General features: G+C 40.6%; 1 protein-coding gene across 11 annotated transcripts in view; it reads right to left on the reverse strand.

Annotated features, from left to right (window-relative positions):
* The window catches only part of RSU1 (Ras suppressor protein 1), a 205,115-nt gene that overhangs the window by 73,784 nt on the left and 108,357 nt on the right, over nucleotides 1-22,974 (reverse strand). The window contains exon 9 of one of the 11 annotated variants that reach the window (XM_055543911.1): nucleotides 2,128-2,146. The exons of 7 other annotated variants lie outside the window; for them this stretch is intronic. In XM_055543911.1, coding sequence (XP_055399886.1) covers nucleotide 2,146 — 1 coding nt within the window. In that variant the 3' untranslated portion in view covers nucleotides 2,128-2,145. Of the gene's footprint in view, nucleotides 1-2,127; nucleotides 2,147-11,691; nucleotides 11,723-12,391; nucleotides 13,383-16,239; nucleotides 16,259-22,974 lie in introns of those variants that run through there. 3 more of the 11 variants (XM_055543905.1, XM_055543907.1, XM_055543909.1) reach the window with 3 other exon arrangements.

Below are 22,974 nucleotides of genomic sequence, written 5' to 3' on the forward strand. Positions count from 1 at the left end.
CACCAACTCCCAGAGTTCACTCAGACTCACGTCCATTGAGTCAGTGATGCCATCCAGCCATCTCATCCTCTGTCGTCCCCTTCTCCTCCTGCCCCCAATCCCTCCTAGCATCAGAGTCTTCTCCAATAAGTCAACTCTTCGCATGAGGTGGCCAAAGTACTGGAGTTTCAGCTTTAGCAACATTCCCTCCAAATAAATCCCAGGGCTGATCTGTTTCAGAATGGACTGGTTGGATCTCCTTGCAGTCCAAGGGACTCTCAAGAGTCTTCTCCAACACCACAGTTCAAAAGCATCAACTCTTCGGTGCTCAGCCTTCTTCACAGTCTAACTCTCACATCCATACATGACCACAGGAAAAACCATAGCCTTCACCCTAAAAAGACCATGCAAGTTCTCTTGTAGTGTCTTCTTGAAATTAACTTTCCTTCCTCTTCAAATTACTACTTTGCTTTTTATCTGTTTTTCATCAACTTACAATGTGGAATTTCCAAAAGGTGCTGAATCTTTCAGTGGTTGGCACTGTTTTACTCATCCTATGGAAAGCTGATGTCTATTTCTCAGATCAGAAACAAGCCTCCCTCTAATGGTGACACTGTATTCATAAAAGCAGCCATCACCTCATCTCCTCCTCCTCATTCTTGCTTGTCCACCAGGAGTCTGAACAAGGCAGAAGTGTTGGTATTTAATAGTACTGTCTGTTTTAGCACACAGACTGATTGAGAGAGGTCCTCAGAAAGTGGAGCTTGATCACAAATGGCTTCTAAGTCAAAATACTAAATTATAAAACTAGGGCCCAGATAAAGCAGTTCCTATTCAGGCTTATGTAATATGAGTCAAGTCAATAAACTGTTTTCTAAAGCCAAACAAGTGAACGTTTGCTTCTCATTGCTTAAGTAAGGATGAAAATTTTGATGTATTTTATATTACAGAGGAGAGCATAGGGACTAGCAGATTTGGCCTGGCACCTAAAAGGGGAGGAAACAGAGTTCATTCAATGATCCCCATGTGTGCTACACAACTGTACATGCCAAGGACTCATCTTTATTCCACAACAAGATACAGAATATAGGCAGTCCACCTCTGACAAATTCCTTACATCAGCCAGCAATGGCTACATATGGACATAAATTGATAAGCGGATCCTACCTCTTCATAGCAAAAAGTCCACCAATTAGAATAATCTGTTGCTGCCAAGTCTTAAGAGGGGTTGACAGGTTGGTGACTGGTCAGGGCAGAGGCCCAGAAAAGACTTACTCAAAAAGAATTCTTCCCTCTAGATTAAATTGGCCTTTTGAATGCTAGCACATAAAACCTCTTCCCTATTATATATCTCTCCACTTAGGGGTATCTAGAAGTCTCAAATTCAGTATTCTTGTAAGACCAAATTCATCTTTCATGCCCTCTTGCCTTGTGTCCTCCCTTTCTTTCGGCATTCCATTGGTCAGCACCATGGATAGCTCTATAGGAGCCACTGGCTCCAATTAAGACTGAAGTGAAAGAATCTTTTTACAGTTTCTTTCACTATAGAAAGAAACTATAGTAGGGGGAAAACCTGAGGTGGAATGAATGGAATCTGAACTATGTTTCTTTCTTTTTTAAGACCAAGTAGTGTGATAAAAACTATACCATCCTCACAATTTTATGATATTGGCATTAATAATTCTATCATATTTAAAACTGTTTTAACTTTCTTTGGGAAAATACTACCCATACACCAAAGTCAAGAGAATAATCAAAGTCATTAGGGACCCACCATCAGCTTCAAAAATAATCTACTAGAATCATGTCTTGTTTCATTAATTTTCACTTCTGTCTCTCTCCCCCGGCTCCACTATTTAGATTCTTTTAAAGCAAAATCTCAGAAGTTACATTGGTTCATCTATAAACATTAAAGTATATAACCACAATTATCACATAAAAATTAATGATTCTTTAATATAATCGAATACCCAGTATATAAATTTCCTAATAAGCTCAAAATATCTTTAATACCTGGCTTGTTTGAATGAGATTTTTAAAAAGCATGTTGGAGATGCTGTAGTTATTATTCTTGTTGATATTCAAACCATCCTATTTTTGGCCAATGGGAGTCCCTATGTTGCATCCTGGGTTCTTCTGACACAGTCTTTGACAGCTTCCTTGCTTTCTGGGTAGAAAAGATATTTCAGACTCTTAACAGAGGCCTGGAATTAGCCATTGTTCTAAGGATCACAGAATTCTGTTAGTGACAAATGGTATTTAGGAAAAAGATCCAGGAACTTGAGGGTGTTCGTTGCTACTATGTTAGTCATTTTTTTCTAGGCTTATTTAATGGACAAAAAAAGAAAAAAAAAAACTCTTTTTAAAGTTAAAAAAAAAAATTTAATCATGGGATCTCATTATATTTCCAAATCAAATTTAGGACTCTAAGATTTAATTAACTTCTTTAATTTTCTATCTCTTTTCTCTTTGGGTAAAAATCCTAGTCCCCCAATATCAACATAATATAATTTATATAATTATAAAAAACACAAGGGAATGAAGCTAAAAGAAGCATTAAAATCAAACTGCTCAAAATCAGCGATAAAGAGAAAATCTTAAAAACAGCCAAGCTTGGGAAAAGGTTACAAACAAAGGAACAAAGATAAAGATACAGCAGATATCTTGTCAGAAACAATGCAAGGGAGAAGATAATAGGGAAAAACTTTTAATGTCCTGAAAGACATAACTAAGATTCTATACCCAGTGAAAGTATCTTTCAAAAATGGAAGGTGAATTAAAGAGTATTGCAGATATATAAAATCTGAAAGAATTAATACATGGCAGACCTAAGAGATAAGAAAAGTTAAAGGAAGTCTTTAAGGTAGAAAAAAATTATACTAAACAGAAATATGGATTTACACAAAGGAATGAAAAGAGCTAAAAATACAAAATATACAGCTAACCATATAAAATGCTTTATTTTTATTCATATCTCTATAAAAGAGAGTTTACTGTTAAAGATAATAAAAATAAAATGTGGATTTTATAACTTTAGCAGAAGTAAAACATATGACAACAAAAGCATAAAGCCTGGGAGATGAGAAATGAAAGTTCACTATTTTACGGTTCCTAAAATGTATGTGAAGTGGTATAATGTCATTGTGAAATATCACAGATGTAAACTGTAACCCCTAAAGCATATACTAAGATTACAGAATGAAAGATTATAGTTAAAAAGCCAACAAAGGAGATAAAACATTGTCTTAAAAAATACAACAGTCCAAAAGACACAAAAGAAGGGTGGGAGGAAGATGAAACAAAGAGGAAAAAAGGGGATAGATTCAAACTCACCTGTGGAACAAATCATATTAGGTCTAACTGATCAAATTATCTGAATTAAAAGGCAAAGACGGTCAGCTAAGATGAAAAAGAACTATATGCTGTCTGTAAAAAATTCACTTCAAATATAGCGATAAATAGGTTAAGAGGAAAAGAATGGAGAATTATTTACCATTCTAACATGAATCAAAATAAAGATAAGGTGGCTTCACTGATAGCTGACTAAGTAGATTTCTGGCCAAATAATATAACTAAGACTAGAGAAGTTCACTGCATAATGAAAAAAGAATTCATTAAGAGGACATAATTCAAAACATTTATAAATCTAATTACAGAGGCTCCAAATATATGAAGTGAAAACTGACAGAACTGAAAAGAAATAAATCTGTAATTACAGTCTAAGATTTCAATACTCCTGTCTCAATAACTGCTATAACAATTAGAAAAATCAGTGAAGATATAAAAGAATTAACACAATCAACACTGTACAAAATCAATTGATATCCACATGCAAATATATGAACTTTGATCCATACCTCACACCATATACAAAGATTAATTCAAAACGCATTGTAGATCTAAATGCAAAACCTAAAATTATAAAGCCTGTGAACTAAAACAAAGGAGAAAATTACGCTAACTTGCATTAGGCAAAGAACACTCAGACATGACACCAAAAGTACAATCCAGAAAAGAACAAGCTAATAAACTGAAATCAACACAATGTAAAAGTTTTATTTTTCAAAAGACACTGCTAGGAGAATAAAAAGGCAAACACAGAAATGGAGAAAAGCTTTGCTAAGCATATACCTGATAGAGGATTTATATCTAGAACAAAGAATCTCAAAACAATAAGAAAAACTATTCCATTTAAAAAACTAGATTTGAAAAAAAATAAAAAATAAAAAACTAGATTTGAATAAAAATTTCATGAAGTAAATGAATCACAAAAGCTCAACACCATTATTCATCAGATAAATGCAATTCAAAACCATAATGAGAACCCACTGGAAAAAAAAAAATTGAAAAAAAGATCTTATCAAGTATGGAGAAGGATGTGGAAGAGCTGGAACACTAAGACATTGCTGGTCAGTATATAAAAAGACACCATCACTTTGAAAATGGTTTGGCAGGTACTGAAAAAACTAAATCTGTACCTGCCATACTAAACCCAATGAAAAGTGAAAGTCACTTAGTCGAGTCCAACTCTTTCTGACTCCATGGACTATACAGTCCACAGCATTCTCCAGGCCTGAACACTGGAGTGGGTACACTTTCCCTTCTCCAAGGGATCTGCCCAACCCAGGGATCGAACCCAGGTCTCCCACATTGCAGGTGGATTCTTTACCAGCTGAGCCACAAGGAAAGCCTGACAGCATATTAAAACACAGAGGCGTTACTTTACCGAAAAAGGTCCATAGTCAAAGCTATGGTTTTTCCAGTTGTCATGCATGGATATGAGAGTTGTACCATAAAGAAAGCTGAGTGCTGAAGAATTGATGCTTTTGAACTGTGGTGATGGAGAAGACTCTTGAGAGTCTCTTAAACTTCAAGGAGATCAAACCAGTCAATCCTAAGAAAATCAGTCCTGAATATTCACTGGAAGAACAGATGCTGAAGCTCCAATACTTTGGTCACTTGATGTGAAGAACTGATTCATTGGAAAAGACCCTGATGCTGGGAAGGATTGAAGGCAGGAGGAGAAGGGGACAACAGAGGATGAGATGGTTGGATGGCATCACTGACTCGATGGACATGAGTTTGAGCAAGCTCCGGGAGCTGGTGATGGGACAGGGAAGCCTGGCATTCTGCAGTCCATGGGGTTGCAAAGAGTCGGACATGACTGAGCAACTGAACTGAACTGATACTGCCATAAGGACCACCCATTCTACTCTGAGGGATTACAGGGACAGAACTTGTTCTGTCAAAAACTTGTACACATGACTCTTTCAATTCTGGTTTTCTCAGTGTGTATGCCCAGCAGTGGGACTGCTGGGTCATAAGGCAGTTCTATTTCCAGTTTTTTAAGAAAGAGACACTTGTACCCCCATGTTCATCACAGCACTGTTTATAATAGCCAGGACATGGAAGCAACCTAGATGTCCATCAGCAGATGAATGGATAAGAAAGCTGTGGTACATATACACAATGGAGTATTACTCAGCCATTAAAAAGAATACATTTGAATCAGTTCTAATGAGGTGGATGAAACTGGAGCCGATTAAGCCAGAAAGAAAACACCAATACAGTATGCTAACGCATATATGTGGAATTTAGAAAGATGATAATAACCCTGTATATGAGACAACAAAAGAGACACTGATGTATAGAACAGTCTTTGGACTCTGTGGGAGAGGGATAGGGTGGGATGATTTGGGAGAATGGCATTGAAACATGTATAATATCATATATGAAACTAGTCGCCAGTCCAGGTTCGATGCACAATACTGGATGCTTGGGGCTGGTGCACTGGGATGTCCCAGAGGGAGGAGGGTTCAGGATGGGGAACACGTGTATACCTGTGGCAGATTCATGTTGATATATGGCAAAACCAATACAATATTGTAAAGTTAAAAAATAAAAAACTTGTACACAAAAGCTGATGGAAGCTTTATTTACCCCAAACTGGAAACAACCCAAATATCCATCAACAGTCAACTTGATAAGTCATATCCACTGAATGGATTACTATTCAGAAATAAAAGAAACGAATGACTGAAACATACAATGATTCTCAAGATTAATTATGTTGAATGTAAGGAACTTAAAAAAAAAAGAGTACACATGTGAAAGTTGCTCAGTAGTGTCCAACTCTTCGTGACCCCATGGACTATAAAGTCCATGGGATTCCCCAAGGCCAGAACACTGGAGTGGGTAGCCTTTCCCTTCTCCAGGGGACCTTCCCAACCCAGGGATTGAACCCAGGTCTCCTGCATTGCAGGCCGATTCTTTACCAGCTGAGTCACAAGGAAAGCCCTTGTGTATGTATGTTATGTACATATATACACACACACATATACTGAGTTGGCCAAAAAGTTCATTCTAGTTTTTCCACACCATCTTACAGAAAAACCTGAATGAACTTTTTGGCCAACCCAATAAATAAAAAACCCTCTACAAAATGCAAACCAAGATATAGTCAGAAAGTAGGTCAGTGGTTGCCTGAGGATTGGGGGAAAGATGAGGAGGGGTAGGAGGGAGGGACCTGGAACCCAAGAAAACTTGGGCTTCACTATCTTGATTGTGGTGACAATCCGTGTGCAACCTGTGGTTCTCTTTTGTAAAGGAGGCAGCTACGTTTATTTTCGAAAGCAGAGACTTTGGCATAATGTAAACAGAGCAGCGATGCTCTCTCTCTCTGCGTGTGTACGTGTCTTCAGTCGCTCAGTCATGTCTGACTCTTTTGAGACCCCATGGACTATATAGCCCGCCAAGCTCCTCTGTCCATAGGATTCTCCAGGCAAGAACACTGGAGTGGGCTGCCATTTCCTCCTGCACTGACTGTATGTGGATTCTTTACCACTGAGCCATGGGAGAAACCCCTCTCTCTCAGTGCACATAATCAAAACTCATTCACAGGACTTCTGCATCTTAGGAAAAATACCTCAAATGTCATCTTTTGTCATTAACACTTAATTAACAATGAACATCTCACCAGGATTTTGTTAGAAATAGAGAACATTAATACAACCTGTGAGAAAATTTAGTTTTGAATTTGGAATTGGTGTCCTGACAGGATCCTTCTGTGTGTAGTTGCTTAGTTGCTCAGTTGTGTCTGACGCTTGTGACCTCATGGACTGTGGCCCACCAGGCTCCTCTGTCCATGGGATTCTCCAGGCAAGAATACTGGAGTGGGTTGCTGTTTCTTTCTCCAAGGATCCTCTGACCCAGGAATCAAATCCGCATCTCCTGCATTGGCAGGTGGATTCTCTATGGTAGAGGAGCCCAGTATTTCCCCAAGCACACCCACGTCTCCACATCACTCCTCCTCCCTCTGTTGGGCATCTTCTAAGTCTGACTGCTCCTCAAATGCCACAGGCAGGGGGATAAGTAATGACACACCACCTGCTGCAGGCGAGGGCGCCTTCTCGATGCAGCTGAACGGGGTCCTCTGGTTCCTTGAGTGATGTCAAAGGGATTCCTTCTGGCCTTTCACATCTAGGTTTTTAGGTTCAGAGTTGTTTTTCTGACTTGTCAACAAAATATACTTTGAAGGCTGGGAGGAGAGGCTGTCTCCCTCTCTCGTCCTCTTTTCTTTGATGTTTATTCCTTAGTAACGACTATGGTTCAAAGCCTGCCAAGTCACCTTCAATAGACTCTTTCACAGTATCCTAATGGAGGATAAAGCAACACCTGCGTTCTAAGGTAAAGCAGCCAAAAGCTAAGTCCTCCACGCACAGGTGTATGGAAAAGGATGGTGGGGTGGCTGATGCAAAAACAAAACCAAGCTCATGGGCAGAGTCCAGGGCAACTACCCACTTGCAGCTCTGGGATTTTTCCCCACTATCACCTCCTAAACTTCCATGTGTGGAGTTTCTTTCAAAGTCCAGCTAAGGGCTTCCCTGGTGATTCAATGGTAAAGAATCTGCCTGACAATGCAGGAAACCTTCGTTTGATCTCTGGTCTGGGAAGATTCCACATGCCAAGGAGTAACTATGCCCACGGACCATGGCTACTGAGCCCACGTGCCACAACTACTGAAGCCCGTGTGCCCTAGAGCCCGTGTGCCCTAGAGCTGTGCTCCACAACAAGATAAGCCACTGCAAGAAGAAGCCCACGCACCACAACCACAGAGCAGCACCCACTCACTGCAACTAGAGAAAAGTCTGTGCAGCAATGAAGACTCAGCAAGGCCAAAATAAATAATTATATATATATATATATCAAAAAACACAAAACCAAAGCCCAGCTGCAAAGATCTGGTAGATGGGGTGAGAAGTAGCTGGCTGGGGAAGGCTGCAGCCTTGGCAACATCACAGAAACTCTTGGGTGATGGAAGCGGCTCTAATAATATCATGAAGTGGAAGCAATTCAGACGTAAGAGGAAAAGGGAAATGTGAAAAACGTGTAACGGCTGTGCAACGTGCAGTTTAAAGACAATTTCCTCCAGCAGAAATGTCTACATGGCAGGCTACAGTGTACAGCTGAAAGAACAACTCCCATTCATCAAGTCTTCTGAGGGCCGACCAGGTGCCAGGCGCCATCAGAGGCTCCTGGGGACACAGCAGTGCTCTCAACTAAGGCCCTGCTCTTACAGGAACCTCCCGTCTAGGAGGAGACAGAAAAAATAAAGTTAGGGGCAGGGTGTGTAATGGGGTCTGTTTTAGGCAGAATGACATGGAAAGTGCTTTGGTGACAAGGTGCTGATTTTGAATGAGAAGGAGGGGTAGCCGAAGGCCACTGAGAAACTGAATACAAGGGTAAAGCTGTTTGTGTTAAAAGACAAATATTAGTGTCTAAGAAAATAAACAGGGAACAGATGAAACCTCAAAAGGCCGCAGAGGCAGACCTTGTTTTATCTCGCGTTCACAAATGACATTCGTCACAAACTGAAGGTCTGTGGCAGCCCCACGTGGAGCAAGTCGATGGGCGCCATCTTCCCAACAGCATTTGCTCACTTCCTGTCTCTGGGTCACATTTTGCTAATTCTCACAGTATTTCAAGCTTTTTCATTATTATCATACTTGTTATGGTGATCTGTAATCAGCACTCTTTGGTGTTACTGTTAAAACCTGCTGAAGGCTCAGAGGATGGTTAGCCTTTTTTAGCAATGAAGTACTTTTTTAACTTTTTATTTTATCTTGGAGTATAAGATGATGAACACGCTGTAACAGTTTCAGGAGGACAGCAAAGGGACTCAGTCATACATACGCATGTAGCCATTCTCCCCCAAACTCTTGTCCCATCCACGCTGCCACAAAACATTGAGCAGAGTTTCCTATACTATACAGTAGGATGCAGCCTGTTGGTTATCCATGTTAAATACAGCAGTGTGTACACGCCGATTCTATAGTTCCTAACTACTCCTTCCCTCATTCTTCCACCCTGGCAAACATAAGTTCATTCTTTAAGTCTGACAGTCTGTATCTGTTTTGTAAATAAGTTCGTTTGCATCATTTCTTTTGGGGCTTCCCAGGGGCTCAGTGGTAAAGAATATAGCTGCCAAGCAGCAGACTCAGATTAGGGATTGACCGGTAATCCTAAAGGCAATCAGTTCTGAATATTCATTGGAAGGACTGATGCTGAAGCTCCAATACTTTGGCCACCTGACACGAAGAAATGACTTACTGGAAAAGACCCTGATGCTGGGAAAGACTGAAGGTGGGAGGAGAAAGGGATGACAGAGGATGAGATGGTTGGATGGCATCAGTGACTCGATGGACATTGAGTTTGAGCAAGCTCTGGGCCTTGGTGATGGACAGGGAGGCCTGATTTGCTGCAGTCCACAGGGTCACAAAGAGTCGGACACAACTGAGCAACTGAACTGAATCAAATCAGCCACCTGTAAAACCAGGTCCCCGTCCTGTATTCCCTACAGGGGTCCTGAAGCAGTGTCTCTTTCCCCAGCTATTCCGTTCCTGAAAGACTGTTTTCTGTATCACCTCTGATTCCCCTTATGTGGATGGTTCCAGAATGACAAATACAAATCTACATTCCTGCCAGCAACCTGGATGGTCTGGTCAGTGTGTATTCATCCACTGAAGGCCGCACATTTATGCTGTTTTACAGTTAGACTTCAGTTAATGTGCTTTTGAGGCTGTGACCTTTCTCTCCCATAGCTGTACATACAGAATCCAAATTGGGAAAAGAGCATGTCAAGGCTGTATATTGTCACCCTGCTTATATAACTTATATGCAGAGTACATCATGCAAAATGCCGGGCTGGATAAAGCACAAGCTGGAATCAAGATAGTCAGGAGAAATATCAATAACCTCAGAGATGCAGATGACACCACCCTTATGGCAGAGAGTGAAGAAGAACTAAAGAGCCTCTTAATGAAAGTGAAAGAGGAGTGTGAAAAAGCTGGCTTAAAACTCAACATTCAGAAAACTAAGATCATGGCATCTGGTTCCATCACTTCAAGGCAAATAGATGGGGAAACAATGGAAACAGTGATAGACTTTATTTTCTTGGGCTCCCAAATTACTGCAGATGGTGAGTGCAGCTGCAGTTAGAAGATGCCTGCTCCTTGGAAGAGAAGCTATGACCAACCTAGACAGCATATTAAAAGCAGACATTACTTTGCCAACAAAGGTCCAACTAGTCAAAGCTATGGTTTTTTCCAGTAGTCATGTATGGATGTGAGAGTTGGACCATAAATAAAGCTGAACACCAAAGAATTGATGTTTTTGAACTGTGGTGTTGGAGAAGACTCTTGAGAGTCCCTTGAACTGCAAGGAGATCAAACCAGTCAGTCCTAAGGAAATCAGTCCTGAATATTCATTGGAAGACCAGATGCTGAAGGTAAAATGCCAATACTTTGGCCATCTGATACGAAGAACTGACTCACTGGAAAAGACCCCGATGCCTTTTGGAAAGGAAAGATTGAAGGCAAGAGGAGAAGGGGACAACACAGGATAAGATATTTGGATGGCATCACTGACTCGATGGACATGAGTTTGAGCAAGCTCCAAGAGTTGGTGATGGACAGAGAAGCCTGGTGTGCTATTGTCCAAGGGGTCACAAAGAGTCAGACACAACTGAGTGGACTGAACTGAACATACAGAATTATCCACAGGTTTATTACATGGCTCGTGATCTCACATTGGCGGGTCTTCATCTTCTGGTCTGACTCACTCTGCCTGCAAGGAACCTACCAGGATTTGATTCAAGAACTAGAAAAGTTGAATGATCATGAATGAACTGCTAAGCCTCATATACTGACTTCTCTTTGAGAAGTTCAACATAAACTTAGCATTTCCTCCCTTTCTTCCCTGATGTTACCCAAAAAGCAACAAGGTGTATATGAGACATTGTTCTTTTTAATTTTTATTTTATATTGGAGTCCTGCTGATTAACAATGTTAAGTCTGTTTCAGGCGCACAGCTAAGTGATGCATGCACCTTTTCTTTTTCAAATGCTTCTTCCGTATGTCATTGTGGAATATTGAACAGAGTTCTCTATGCCATAAAGTAGGTCCTTGTTGGCTTTCTACTCTAAATAAAACAGTGTGTAAATGTCAATATATTTTGATTTCTGGCTCTATGACTTGGGTAAACTACTGGCCCTTTTACCTAACCGGAGGCCTTCACTCATCTGAAAGCCGGGCAAACACCCACATCTATCTCATGGAATCAAGAGATCCTCATAGATGAAGCCTGCGACGAACCTACCAGGGCCTGGAACACTGCAGGAAGTCAATGGAAGTGAATTCTCTCTTGGTGTACCTGAGGCAACTTCTGTCACTACTCACTGATCCAGCTGGATGTTAGCATGCAAATACAAAAAAAAAAAAAAAGGATACTGAAAGTATCTGACTATCATGCATCTGAATTTTTCTTAGTAAAAGTTGCTTAAGATTTTTAGTATTTCAGCCACAGTAAAAACCAACACTCATGTATTGCAGAATGCACTCATGTATGTGTGTTAGTCACTCAGACACGTCTCTTTGTGACCCCATGGACTGTAGGCTGCCAAGCTCCTCTGTCCATGAGATTCTCCAAGCAAGAATATTAGAGTAGGTTGCCAATCCTTTTTCCAGGGGATCTTCATGACCCAGGGATTGAACCCTTGTCTCATGCATTGCAGGCAGGTTCTTTACCATCTGAGCACCAGGGAGGCCCTCATATAGTGGTCTCGCAGCCTTAATTCTCCGACCAGGGTCAAACTCATGTCCCCTGCAGTCAAAGGTGGATTCTTAACCACTGGACCACCAGGAAAGACCCTCACATGGTGGTCTAGAAGGAACATTTTCTCCACACACCATTATTTCTTTTTCTAACCATGCTTCAGTACAAAATTAGTGAAGGATATTTTCATTAAATCAGCTTGATGACCAGTATCTTTCTTGTCGTCCTGTCTTATTAAATACACTTGTGAAAATGAAGCAGAAGGTGGTCTCAGAAAACTCACAATATTACAGTTTCAAGATTTTAAGTATTTCAAAATAAAAACTTTTATTGACAAAATTTACATCCCTTAGGAATTATCTAGAATTTAGCACCAAAAGAAATTTCCTCGTTGCAAGACACATTCTATTAAAAGATCACCACTCACGCAGTTTCTATTGAGAATGCACAAAAACAGATTAAAGATGCTCCTAATCTCACATAAACAGTCTGAAACACACACGTCATCTTTGCTTACAGCCAAAAAAACTAAACATCAGAGAAGAATTAAAACAAAAAAATATCCATGCCTCATATATGGGAATCTGAGGCTCAGTTTCTTCCTCTAAAATAATCAGTTTTTTCAAGATCCATTCTTCCATATTTCAAATCCTCTTGTGACCTTAAAAATATCTTTTCTAAAAGCTTACCTTTTAATCCCTTAAAATCTAAGGTGGGAAAATATCCCTACATAAAGAAACTCAATGAAGAAGTAAGTCTTGTTTTGTTTTTTTTTTTTTTTAATTTTCCTTTGTCTCTTTTGCTATGTCTTTGTGATGACCCCCTTTCCCCATGTCACACTGGGACCTGCAGGAAAACTGGATTGTTACAGATTCCTTCAAGGATACAGGAAAACCTGATGCAATCTGAGAGGTGTTACAAACAAAGCAAGATTTCACAATGCTTAAGCCAAGAACAGGGAGGGTGGATGTGTGAAGTGAGAGACCTTCTCGCAAGCTCTCACTTAAGAGTCTCTTTCCAAGACTCAGTATACATATTTGTGAGGTGATGTGACCCTGAAGGTTTCAACTGTACCTCGATTTAGAAAGACCAATCAGAATGGATGATTCCACTCAATCTAGACAGATAAATGGAAAGGGGGCATACAATAAACACAACCAATTACACAGTTACATTCTTTGTGGTTTTTTCCTTCTTAACTTCATGGGCTGTGTAGGTTAATTTTTTTTCTTTTTCTGTCCGAGCAGCATGCAGGATCTTAGTTCCCCAACCAGGGATCGAACTCGAGGCCCCTGCATTGGAAGTGCAGTCTTAATCACTGAACCCCAGGGAAGGACCGTCCCCCTCCCCCGGCTTTTTTTCTCCTGCAAGTTACTTTTTTTTTTTTAAATAACCTATTCAACAATAAATAAATGTAGAAAATGGAACATTCAATAGGTACCAAAGGGTGAAGTATGAAAAGAATGTGACCTCCCTCCCTGTCTCAGGCATCAAGCTTCCCCCACTTGGGATAACCACCTGTCCGGGTTTGCTCTGTCTTCCTCAGCAACATCCCCAACATTCACAATCACAACCACACACTCCACAGGCCCGGTAAAACACTCCCTTGATGGACAAAGAGAAGACACAGACCCACAGATTCACAGAGAGGAAGGTCTCCCTCTCAGACATAACTCCTTCATTTCTGAAGTTAAGGAACGGTTTCATTTCCAACATGAGAGAAGCATGGTCAAACAAGATCGACACAAACAATGCAAAACCACTGTGAAGACGGCATCTTCACTTAATATGTTGAGGATGCATTTTAATGTCTTGAGGCTTGTTTATTCTGTGCTGGCAAAAACCGAGAATGACAACTTGGTTTCTTCTCAATGTCAGATTGGCTTTTTCCTTTCAGACACTGGGGTGACCTGTCAGAGGCTCTTCTGCATGAGATGGTGGGTCATTCATGTAAGACACTGCGGGTGCCATGTGCATACCTCAGACATGAGGGAATCTGCAATACTGCTTCCAAAACCACTAGTTGCTTTTTATTTAAGACTTTTTTTTTTTAATCTGATGAATACCATTTTTTTTTAAAAAAGTCTTTACTGAATTTGTTACCATATTGTTTCTGATTTATGTTTTGGTATTTGGCCACGAGGTATCTGAGATCTTAGCTCCCTGACCAGGGATCAAACCTGCGTCTCCTTCATTGAAAGGTGAAGTCTTAACCACTGGACCACCAGGGAATTCCCCAAAATTAGTTTCTTAAAGGAGAGAAAACATGCACTTTTACCTCCTCTTCTGAAATATTGGTAGTATTCACAGAAATAAATATTGAGTTATAAACTGCTGGAAGCATGCTAAGTCACCTCAGTCATGTCCAACTCTTTGCGATCCTGTGGACTATTGCCCACTAGGCTCCTCTATCCATGAGATTCTCCAGGCGATAAAACTGGAGTGGGGTGCCATTTCTTTCTCCAGGGGGTCTTCCCAACCCAGGGATCAAACCCACATCTCTTCTGTTACCTGCACTGGCAGGCAGGTTCTTTACCACTAGCGCCACCTGGGATAATGAGCTTAGCACAATGTCTGTCACACGGTAAATAGTCGCTCTTCATAATTACTGCTGCTGCTGCTGCTGCTAAGTCGCTTCAGTCGTGTCCAACTCTGTGCAACCCCATAGACGGCAGCCAACCGGGCTCCCCCGTCCCTGGGATTCTCCAGGCAAGAACACTGGAGTGGGTTGCCATTTCCTTCTCCAGGGCATGAAAGTGAAAAGTGAAAGTCAAGTCGCTCAGTCGTGTCCAACTCTTTGCAACCCCATGGAGTGCAGCCCACCAGGCTCCTTCGCCCATGGGATTTTCCAGGCAAGAACACTGGAGTGGGGTGCCATTGCCTTCTCCGTCATAATTACTACTACTATTATTAAAACTAGCAATTAAATATTAAAATTGCTATTAAGCAAAAAGATTCAGAAGAAAGATGATAAAAGGAACCTAGATTAAATGGGCAGTAGGGAAACCCTTGGAAAGAAAGGTTTCTGAAGAAGCAATATTTAACATGATTCTTGACGAATAACTGGACATTCAGCAGGTAAATATGAGGAAGGAACATTCCAGGCAGAGAAAACAGCACTGATGGCGAATTGAGGTAGAAAGGTAGATGGTATTTTTAATGGAAAGTAACCCAGCCTTGTGGTTCTGGGTTCATCCCCAGTGGATCTCCGTCAGGGCTCTGCTGTGCCAGCCCAGCTCCTATGTGGGTCACTACCAAGGTCCTTCTGTCCCACAGGATAGTGAGATTCTGGGATACTCTCGACAGAGCTCGAGTGATAGAAAAACTCCCCTCCAAGCAGCTCATCTCACAGAACAAAGACCCAAGTCTTTGATTATATCATCGGAATCATTCTATCTTCAAAGACAGTGCCAGGAACACAGGAGACAGAGCTCGCATCTCACACTTGCCGGGAGGTGCACAGGGAGCCCCATCCACAGCAAAGGCAATCTGTCGACTGCTATTTCCACACGCCGTTTCACGGAGCTCAAGTCTAGCCATTTTGTCCCAAAGGAAAGGACTGAGACTTGATGTCTCAGGCTGGATGACAACTGCAATGAAATTCCAAAGAAAATGTAGATACTGTTTTCAAAGAAACGCTATAAGCTTAACCCTGGAACCTGAGGTTTCCTACCTTCTCTCTCTATACTGTGCGTCTTAGTCTTACAGTCAGACCACACACAATATTCTACTGGAGAAAAAGAAAGAGAAAAGGTTTTACCTAAGAAGATGACTTGCACCCTGCTGGGTTGGTGCATGAAATTATGAGTAAGCGCGCTGATGCTGGCTGTAAATATAACACATAACCGACAAAAAAGCACAGTTTTAAACGATCCTTTACATGCCACTTTTTCTACCCTATTAAGATGCTCGTTGTTTCTTTGATTTATCTGATAATAAATTTTTGATGACTGGTAAGTCTCATAAAATTGCTCTGGTGCTGACTAGACTGATTAATAAGTCTGAAGAATCGAAAGTGTCAGGAATCCATGTGTATGAATAAGTTACTGCCAAACATATATTAGGGATTCCATAAAATATAGAATAAAAAAGGTTGATCTGGTCATTTTAGCTTGTATCTGTTTTCCTGTAACAATTTACATTCAGGGTCATCATCATCTTCCATGGCCTTAAAAGAAAAAAAAAAATCAATAAAGTAAAATCCACATAGGGGGCAAAATCAAGAGCAAAACTAAAATAAAAAAATAATGAATTGTTACAGACAATCAAACATGTTTCTCAGAAAAACAGAGAATTGAGAATTAGAACTCATTGCTGAGGTGAGTCTTAGTGATGACCCAGTTTGAATCTCTTTCCTTTAAAATGGCAAAGCTGAAAATGGGTGTGATGAAGTTATCTGCCCCTGACCAAAGTGGGATTGGGAGCCACCTTTAAGATCAATGCTCCAAGAACAGACTTTTTTTTCCCTCTGTCTACTCGCAGGTCCCAGCAAAGTCCATCACTGGCTCTTTACGCCAGGGTGCATTATCTGAAAACATGCTCTCCATGTCTGATATCTGCCCTGCACTGCAGAAGCTAACCAGCTTTAGTTACATGAGAAGGGAATTCAGTGCCCTGGCCTTAGTCTCAACCATGTCCAGTTAAGACCCCAGAAATCTCCTGAGACAAGGTTGCAAGATGGGATAAAAGGGCTCCAAATGTGGTTACTAAAACCCCAAGATGGAAGAAGAAATCCCTGATGTCTTCACATCGTACAGGGCAAAACACCAGTAGCCACCAGGCAGGACCACAAAGCAGAGAGAGAGATGATTCCACATCTACCAGTCAGGGCCCCAGAGCAAGAAGCCACCAGGAGCACAGAGGCACCCCCACCCCGTGCTGCATCTTCCAGCCACAGATTCCTGCGAAAGATAACAAGGCAAGGTCTGATGGTGGGTGCTCTGTGGAACTCGCCCTTCTTCAACTGTCTAGCTGAATCCAACAAAGTAGGACATTCTGTAAGCTGCCCTTCACTCCCAAAGGGTCTTCAGATTCTAACCAGCTTCTGTTTCAACACAGTCCGTTCTTAAAGAATGATTACAAATAAAAACACTGACCCCTCTGCCAAAACAGAACCTAACCTTGGTGTCCCTAAAAGGAAACAATGGTGAATCCTTGTGTTTTCAGAGAAGCTTTTAAGTCTGAAAGCCAAATGCCTAAGAAAGGCATTGTGGTGGGCCATCGGGGAGGGGTAGATCAGACCTCCCAGAGGCATTTAAACACATTTACTGATAAAGAGAATGTGCCTACAGGGAGGCTACTGGGGGCTACAAGAGGAGAAAGACAGGGTGGTGGAACAAACTACAGAGAACTGAATAGAGTGGAGTCACAACAGTGTTAGGGGCTGGACTGTGCCGTTACTCTGAATGTGACCATATTTGAAGATTGCAGGGTCTTTATGGGGTAATCAGATTAAACCTTAGAAAAAAACAATCTTGTTCACACCTTGATCTTGGGACTTCTAGAGCTGTTACGATAATAAATTTCTGTTCAGTGGCTAAAACAGCCAAAATTAGGTAGCAGCAGGAAAAAAAAAAAAAAAAGAAGGCAGGGTGCTTACGCAGTAACCCTTCTAAGTAAAATAACCAAAACCTCAATAACAATTTATGTATTTTCTAAACACACACAGTGTCACGGGATGGAGGAAAAAAAAAAAGATACACATTTGGAAGGCGATAAAACTGTATGGGTTCCAAATGAGACTGTTTGAAAACTACGACAGTAGAACACAACATTGTCTTGACCACAAACTTTTTACATCATGAGTCTTAAAAAATACATATGAAATGATAATAGTCAAACACAAGAGAACAAAATCTAGAGGGTTCTTTCCTTAATAGATGATGAATAAATTGGATATCAGTAAACGTCAGTGGACATAAAACTCATATTTATACTTTCTATCTGATTAAGTTGACAAAAATGCCTTTCATAAGATTACTCACTCTAAATCACAGTATCTAACATTATAGGAGAACACTATATTGTCAAAAATTACAAAAAACAAAACCCCAACAATGCCTGAACAGAATAAGGGACCAGAGCTCAATAAAAAGTCAGCATGTAATAAAATAAGATATTACCATGTAGAGAATAGAAATTAGACAGTTTTGTTTGATTATAAAGTGCCACTTATTAATTTATCTCTCCAATAAAAACAGCAAAGGCAGGCAATAACTCATCTTAGCTGGACAGAAAGCATCCAGCATTGAACTTGAAGACTGCTGGGAGTTAATAAAGGTTATCAATATGTAGGGTGGACCACGTCTTTGAGTAGGTCAATATTTCATAGTTCGATATGATCATTTCAAGTGAGTATCATCGAAAAATGGAACTCAAAATAGTTCTTTTGGAAGAGGAAGTAACCTGACAGATTTCCTTTTTGGAGTGTAGACAGAGCCTAGACTATGTTTATTTTCCTTCTGTCAAGAGGGACAAATTATCTGGATTCTATTTACCTTAAATTGATACTGTAATACATCATATTGTACATTACAGCTGCACAAGACAGGTTGAAGGCAGGCTTGAGAGTCAATATACAAGGAAGGAGGAGATGCACAGTGAAGGGAAGAGACAGACATGATGGTTTTGCTCTTTAAAATCACGCATAAAAGTCTCTTGTGGCATAAGGATCAGAGTAAACATCACTCTTCTTGCCTTGATGGAGCAGTTATGTTTTTTCTCATTTGCCCCTCTAAATTTATTCGCGACTCTCTTCATGGTAACTGCCCTAGTCGTGAAATAAAGTGCAAAAAGACCAACAGAGCCTCAGCTCACTGGTCAAATGTGATCCCACAGTGCTTACCCAGCACAAAGTGGCTGAGGAGTGACTGCCTCCCAGGACCAGAGAGTGAACGTGCAGACTTGAGGGAGCCTTTTCTGAAGTCTGTATTTGCATCTGAGGCACGTCAGAGTGAAAGACATTTCAGCACACCTATAAAATGGGGTTTCCTGGACACTTTCAGAAATTCCAACTTAGCCTCCTGAAGCTCGTTTCCAAACCCTGGCAGAGTTCACCTTTGACCTTTACAGCTTAAGGGGATGGAGGTTCCCTCCCAGGCTCCAGGTCCACTGGACATGTCAAATGGGCAGCAATGTCCACTTAAAAAACTGAACTGTTTCGCATGAGCTATAAAATTATAGGAAAGCTTCAAAAGGCATGTGCATACTTTATACATTGAAGAAATGGACATGCATGAAGAAAAAGGAAAAATATTAAGGACCCCTGAAGTATATCTGAATAACAGTGCTGAACAACTTAAAAAGAAGAAAAGTTAAACTCCTTTTAAATGTAAATTACAGTAAGCAATCTATCAAAAATGGAAGAGAAAAAGAACTGTCCTGCACTCTACCTCACATAATCTGTTTTCTTCCTTTAGAGGGGAGAGATAAATTTACCAGGGCAATTAATAGCTCATGCCTACACAAAGAAAAGAGATGATGGACCAAGTCAAAGACCAAGAGTGATGTTATGTCCTGTCCTGACCTAACTCAGTAGAATTAACATTTGTCAACTCCTAATACTGGTAACATACGAGCCGGAGAAAAAGGAATTATATGTAATTCTCATCACTGAAAGTTAACATGAGCCTGTGGCGGATTCATGTTGATGTGTAGCAGAACCAATACAATATTGTAAAGTAAAAAAAAAATTTAAAAATTAAAAAAAAAAAAGAAAGTTAACATGAAATAAGGGATGCAACATGGTACCATCCAAAACACAACATATTTTATGGGTTTCCTTTTTCTCTTTGGTATTTCTTAGCAAGGTTTGTTAAATGAACACATTTGCATGCAAATAGGTCCAGAAATGTCAAAAGTTTGAATCATTTTTTGTATTATGGAGAAAATGTGAGAATCCATTTACTAACTTAAAGAAAGAACCACAATCACACATGTAGCATCTATAAAGGAAATATAAATTACCAGGAGCATGATACACAGTCAGCTTTTAAAAACAATCTTTACGTCTGAAGGCTTTAGTTAGGAAAAATTGGTTCTTCTTTTTCATGTCTAATGTAAAGAAACACTGTGCTTCTCTGGCTTAGGGAGAGCTATTTTCAGATACAGTAATAAAAGAGAAAAGTCTCTGTCTTCTTGCGTATCTATTGTCACTACAGAAAAGAAGTCCACTAACTGCTAGCAAGGTCCTGGCAGATTAACCCTCTCCTCCAGCCTTCTGTGATATTTATAAAACCATCTGCTTGTTCAGTGCATCCATTTTTACACTTCACCCGAAAAATAATGTTTGGAGAGTTTTATTAGAGAGGATTTCCTTCTGCAAAGGGCTGTCTTAAATCAATGGGATCACCTATTAGGTTCAAAATTTTTTAACCCTTTGGTAGACCAGCTGTATCTATTATGTAAGGCCCTTCTAAGTCAGCAGCCATTACAGGATATAGTAGTTAAGAAAGCCCAGGTATGGCTATCTCAGACAGTAAAGAATCTGCCTGCCAATGTACAACACACCAGTCTGAGGGTTTGATCCCTGGGTCAGGAAGATCCCCTGGAGAAGGAAATGGCCACACACTCCAGTATTCTTGCCTGGGGAATCCAATGGACAGAGGAGCCTGGCAGGCTACAGTCCATGGGTTTGAAAAGAGTCGGACACGACTGAGCGACTAAACAATAACAACATGGTCACTCCAGCCTCTAATAGGTTTGCCCAAGGTGCAGAACAAAGGAAGACATTACTTTAATTGTACAAGTAAAACAGCTTGAGAAACAATATGAAGCAGAATCAAAGTCCTTATTCCTCCTTACGAACTAAACACGATGATTTATTTTGCCAGATTTCCAAGGGAAGAGCAATTTGCCTGCATTTTCTCATCAATGCCCACCACTCCCCAAGCACTGCTTGGTTAAAATGTTTCCGTTAAGTAACCTGAATAATAGTATGAAAGTCTTTGTATGGGACTGAAAACAGAAAAGCGAGTGAGTGTGGCACCTTTCGATGGACAGCAAAGAAAGTCACAAGATGGGGAGAATGACGGGGAAGGAGCTTTTGAGTTATGCCAACCTGGAAATGAGGCTTTAGGACTGCCAGGCATTACAAATTGCAGCCTTCATGAGAATGCCTGTTTTCCAAATGTCGCTTTCAACCGACACCGTTTCCGCTTAACATTTGTCAAATCTCTTCTTTTGTTAAGAGTTAACATGTCAGCTTTTAAAATGGCTTGCAGTTTCCATCCACCTTCCTTGATGGAAATGTGAAAAGTGTGAGTTACTCCCTTTCACAAAGAATCTTGTCAAGGATCCTGACTCCAATCTGACTTCTCCTCTCGGCGACCAAAAAAAAAAAAAAAAAAAAAATCTGCCTCCTGGAAGCTTAACAAGCGGTGACGATCTGATCATAACTCTGCACAGAAACAGAAGTTACTCGACAATAGCCCGAAAACGCTAACACACTTGTAGGGTTTGAGCGTCGACATCCAGAAGGAGCCAATTCCTTTGACAGAGGGAATAAGTGACAACGAGCGGGCAACACAATGACACCAGCCAATATGTTCCCTTTGCTGAAAGTAGGATAAATGAACAAAGAGGGAGCTCCATCTGAGGAATCATCAGGATGCGATGAATGCCCCAAATGTACCCCCAAAACAACCTCCTGAAGAGTCGCCTGTCAGCACTCTCCCAGCCCACACCTGCCCAATCGCCTCCTGTTCCATCCTCATCCACTTAAATCCCTGCCAAGTATTTTAATTCCTCCTAAACACTGACTTCCCTGTTTTGTTTCAAACATCCATGGCACCTCTTGGAGTCTGTAAGAGTCTGGAAATGAGATAATTCATCTTCCCTGGACTGTCGCTGCTTCAGACTCTCGGAAGGCCTCTTAGGATGCGCTGGGAACAGGAAGGTCACCTTGAACCTCAACCAGGGACACGAAGGGAAATGAGATGAGCTGGTGAGTTCTGAATGCTCTCATTTAGGTAATGGGTCGATTGGTTAGAAAGGGGAGGAAAAAAAAAGGAGATTCATTGGTATTTTAAGTGCCAGAATAAAAAATTAAAATACGCTTTTATGACAGGCTAAAGATCAATATATTAAAAAAAGGATTTTTAATTGGAAGGGGTGTATGTGACTTATATAAAAAGAGATGAGGAAGTGAAGATTAGAAACTACAGGTTTTAGAATAAAGGATCTAAGATTAAGGTACCAAATGAGACATGTGCCTTGTTTAAAAAAAATCAGTGTAACATATAAACTGCCTCCGTGCAAGTCATCACATGTACAGCTTTACAAAAGTAGCCAAATATCTGCTAATTAATTTTTTCAGAGAGTTGAGAAATCCTACAAGTCCTCTAATTATGAAGTGACTGCTTAAAAAAAAGAATCAAGTTTGATTTCTAGTTACATGAGGATATACAAACATAATACTTATTCTTCTAAAAGAGGACCTTAAATTATAAAAATCAGTAAAACATAGTGATGGCATTTTTGCACAAGTATATTTTTTTAAAAAACAGACTGAGTGCTTGAGGCAGTGTCTTACTTGGTTCACAGTCCCTGTTTCTGGCTGGTATGTTGATCAAGGAACGAAGGTCACTGCTCCACTAGGAGAACAAGAGGGCAGAAAGCTGGGATACAGCAAGTGGTTAACATTCTTCTCTTTCCCGAGGAGGAGAGAAGGGAACTCTAAGAGAATTCACTTTAGGGAGGTCCCTGCTCCCAGGAGTTTAATGTCAAGGGCATTCTCCCAGCAGAGGTGCACATACTCCTTTCAAATCAGTGACCAGAGTACTGGCTGGCACCCCTACAAAGGGGACAATGGCTCTCCCGTGCTTCTCTAAGCTGTTTCATGGTGATTTAACTGGACAAAAGATAACAAAATTCTCCAAGAGGAAA

Source organism: Bubalus kerabau, chromosome 13, assembly GCF_029407905.1.
Source record: "Bubalus kerabau isolate K-KA32 ecotype Philippines breed swamp buffalo chromosome 13, PCC_UOA_SB_1v2, whole genome shotgun sequence".
Lineage (NCBI taxonomy): Eukaryota > Metazoa > Chordata > Mammalia > Artiodactyla > Bovidae > Bubalus > Bubalus kerabau.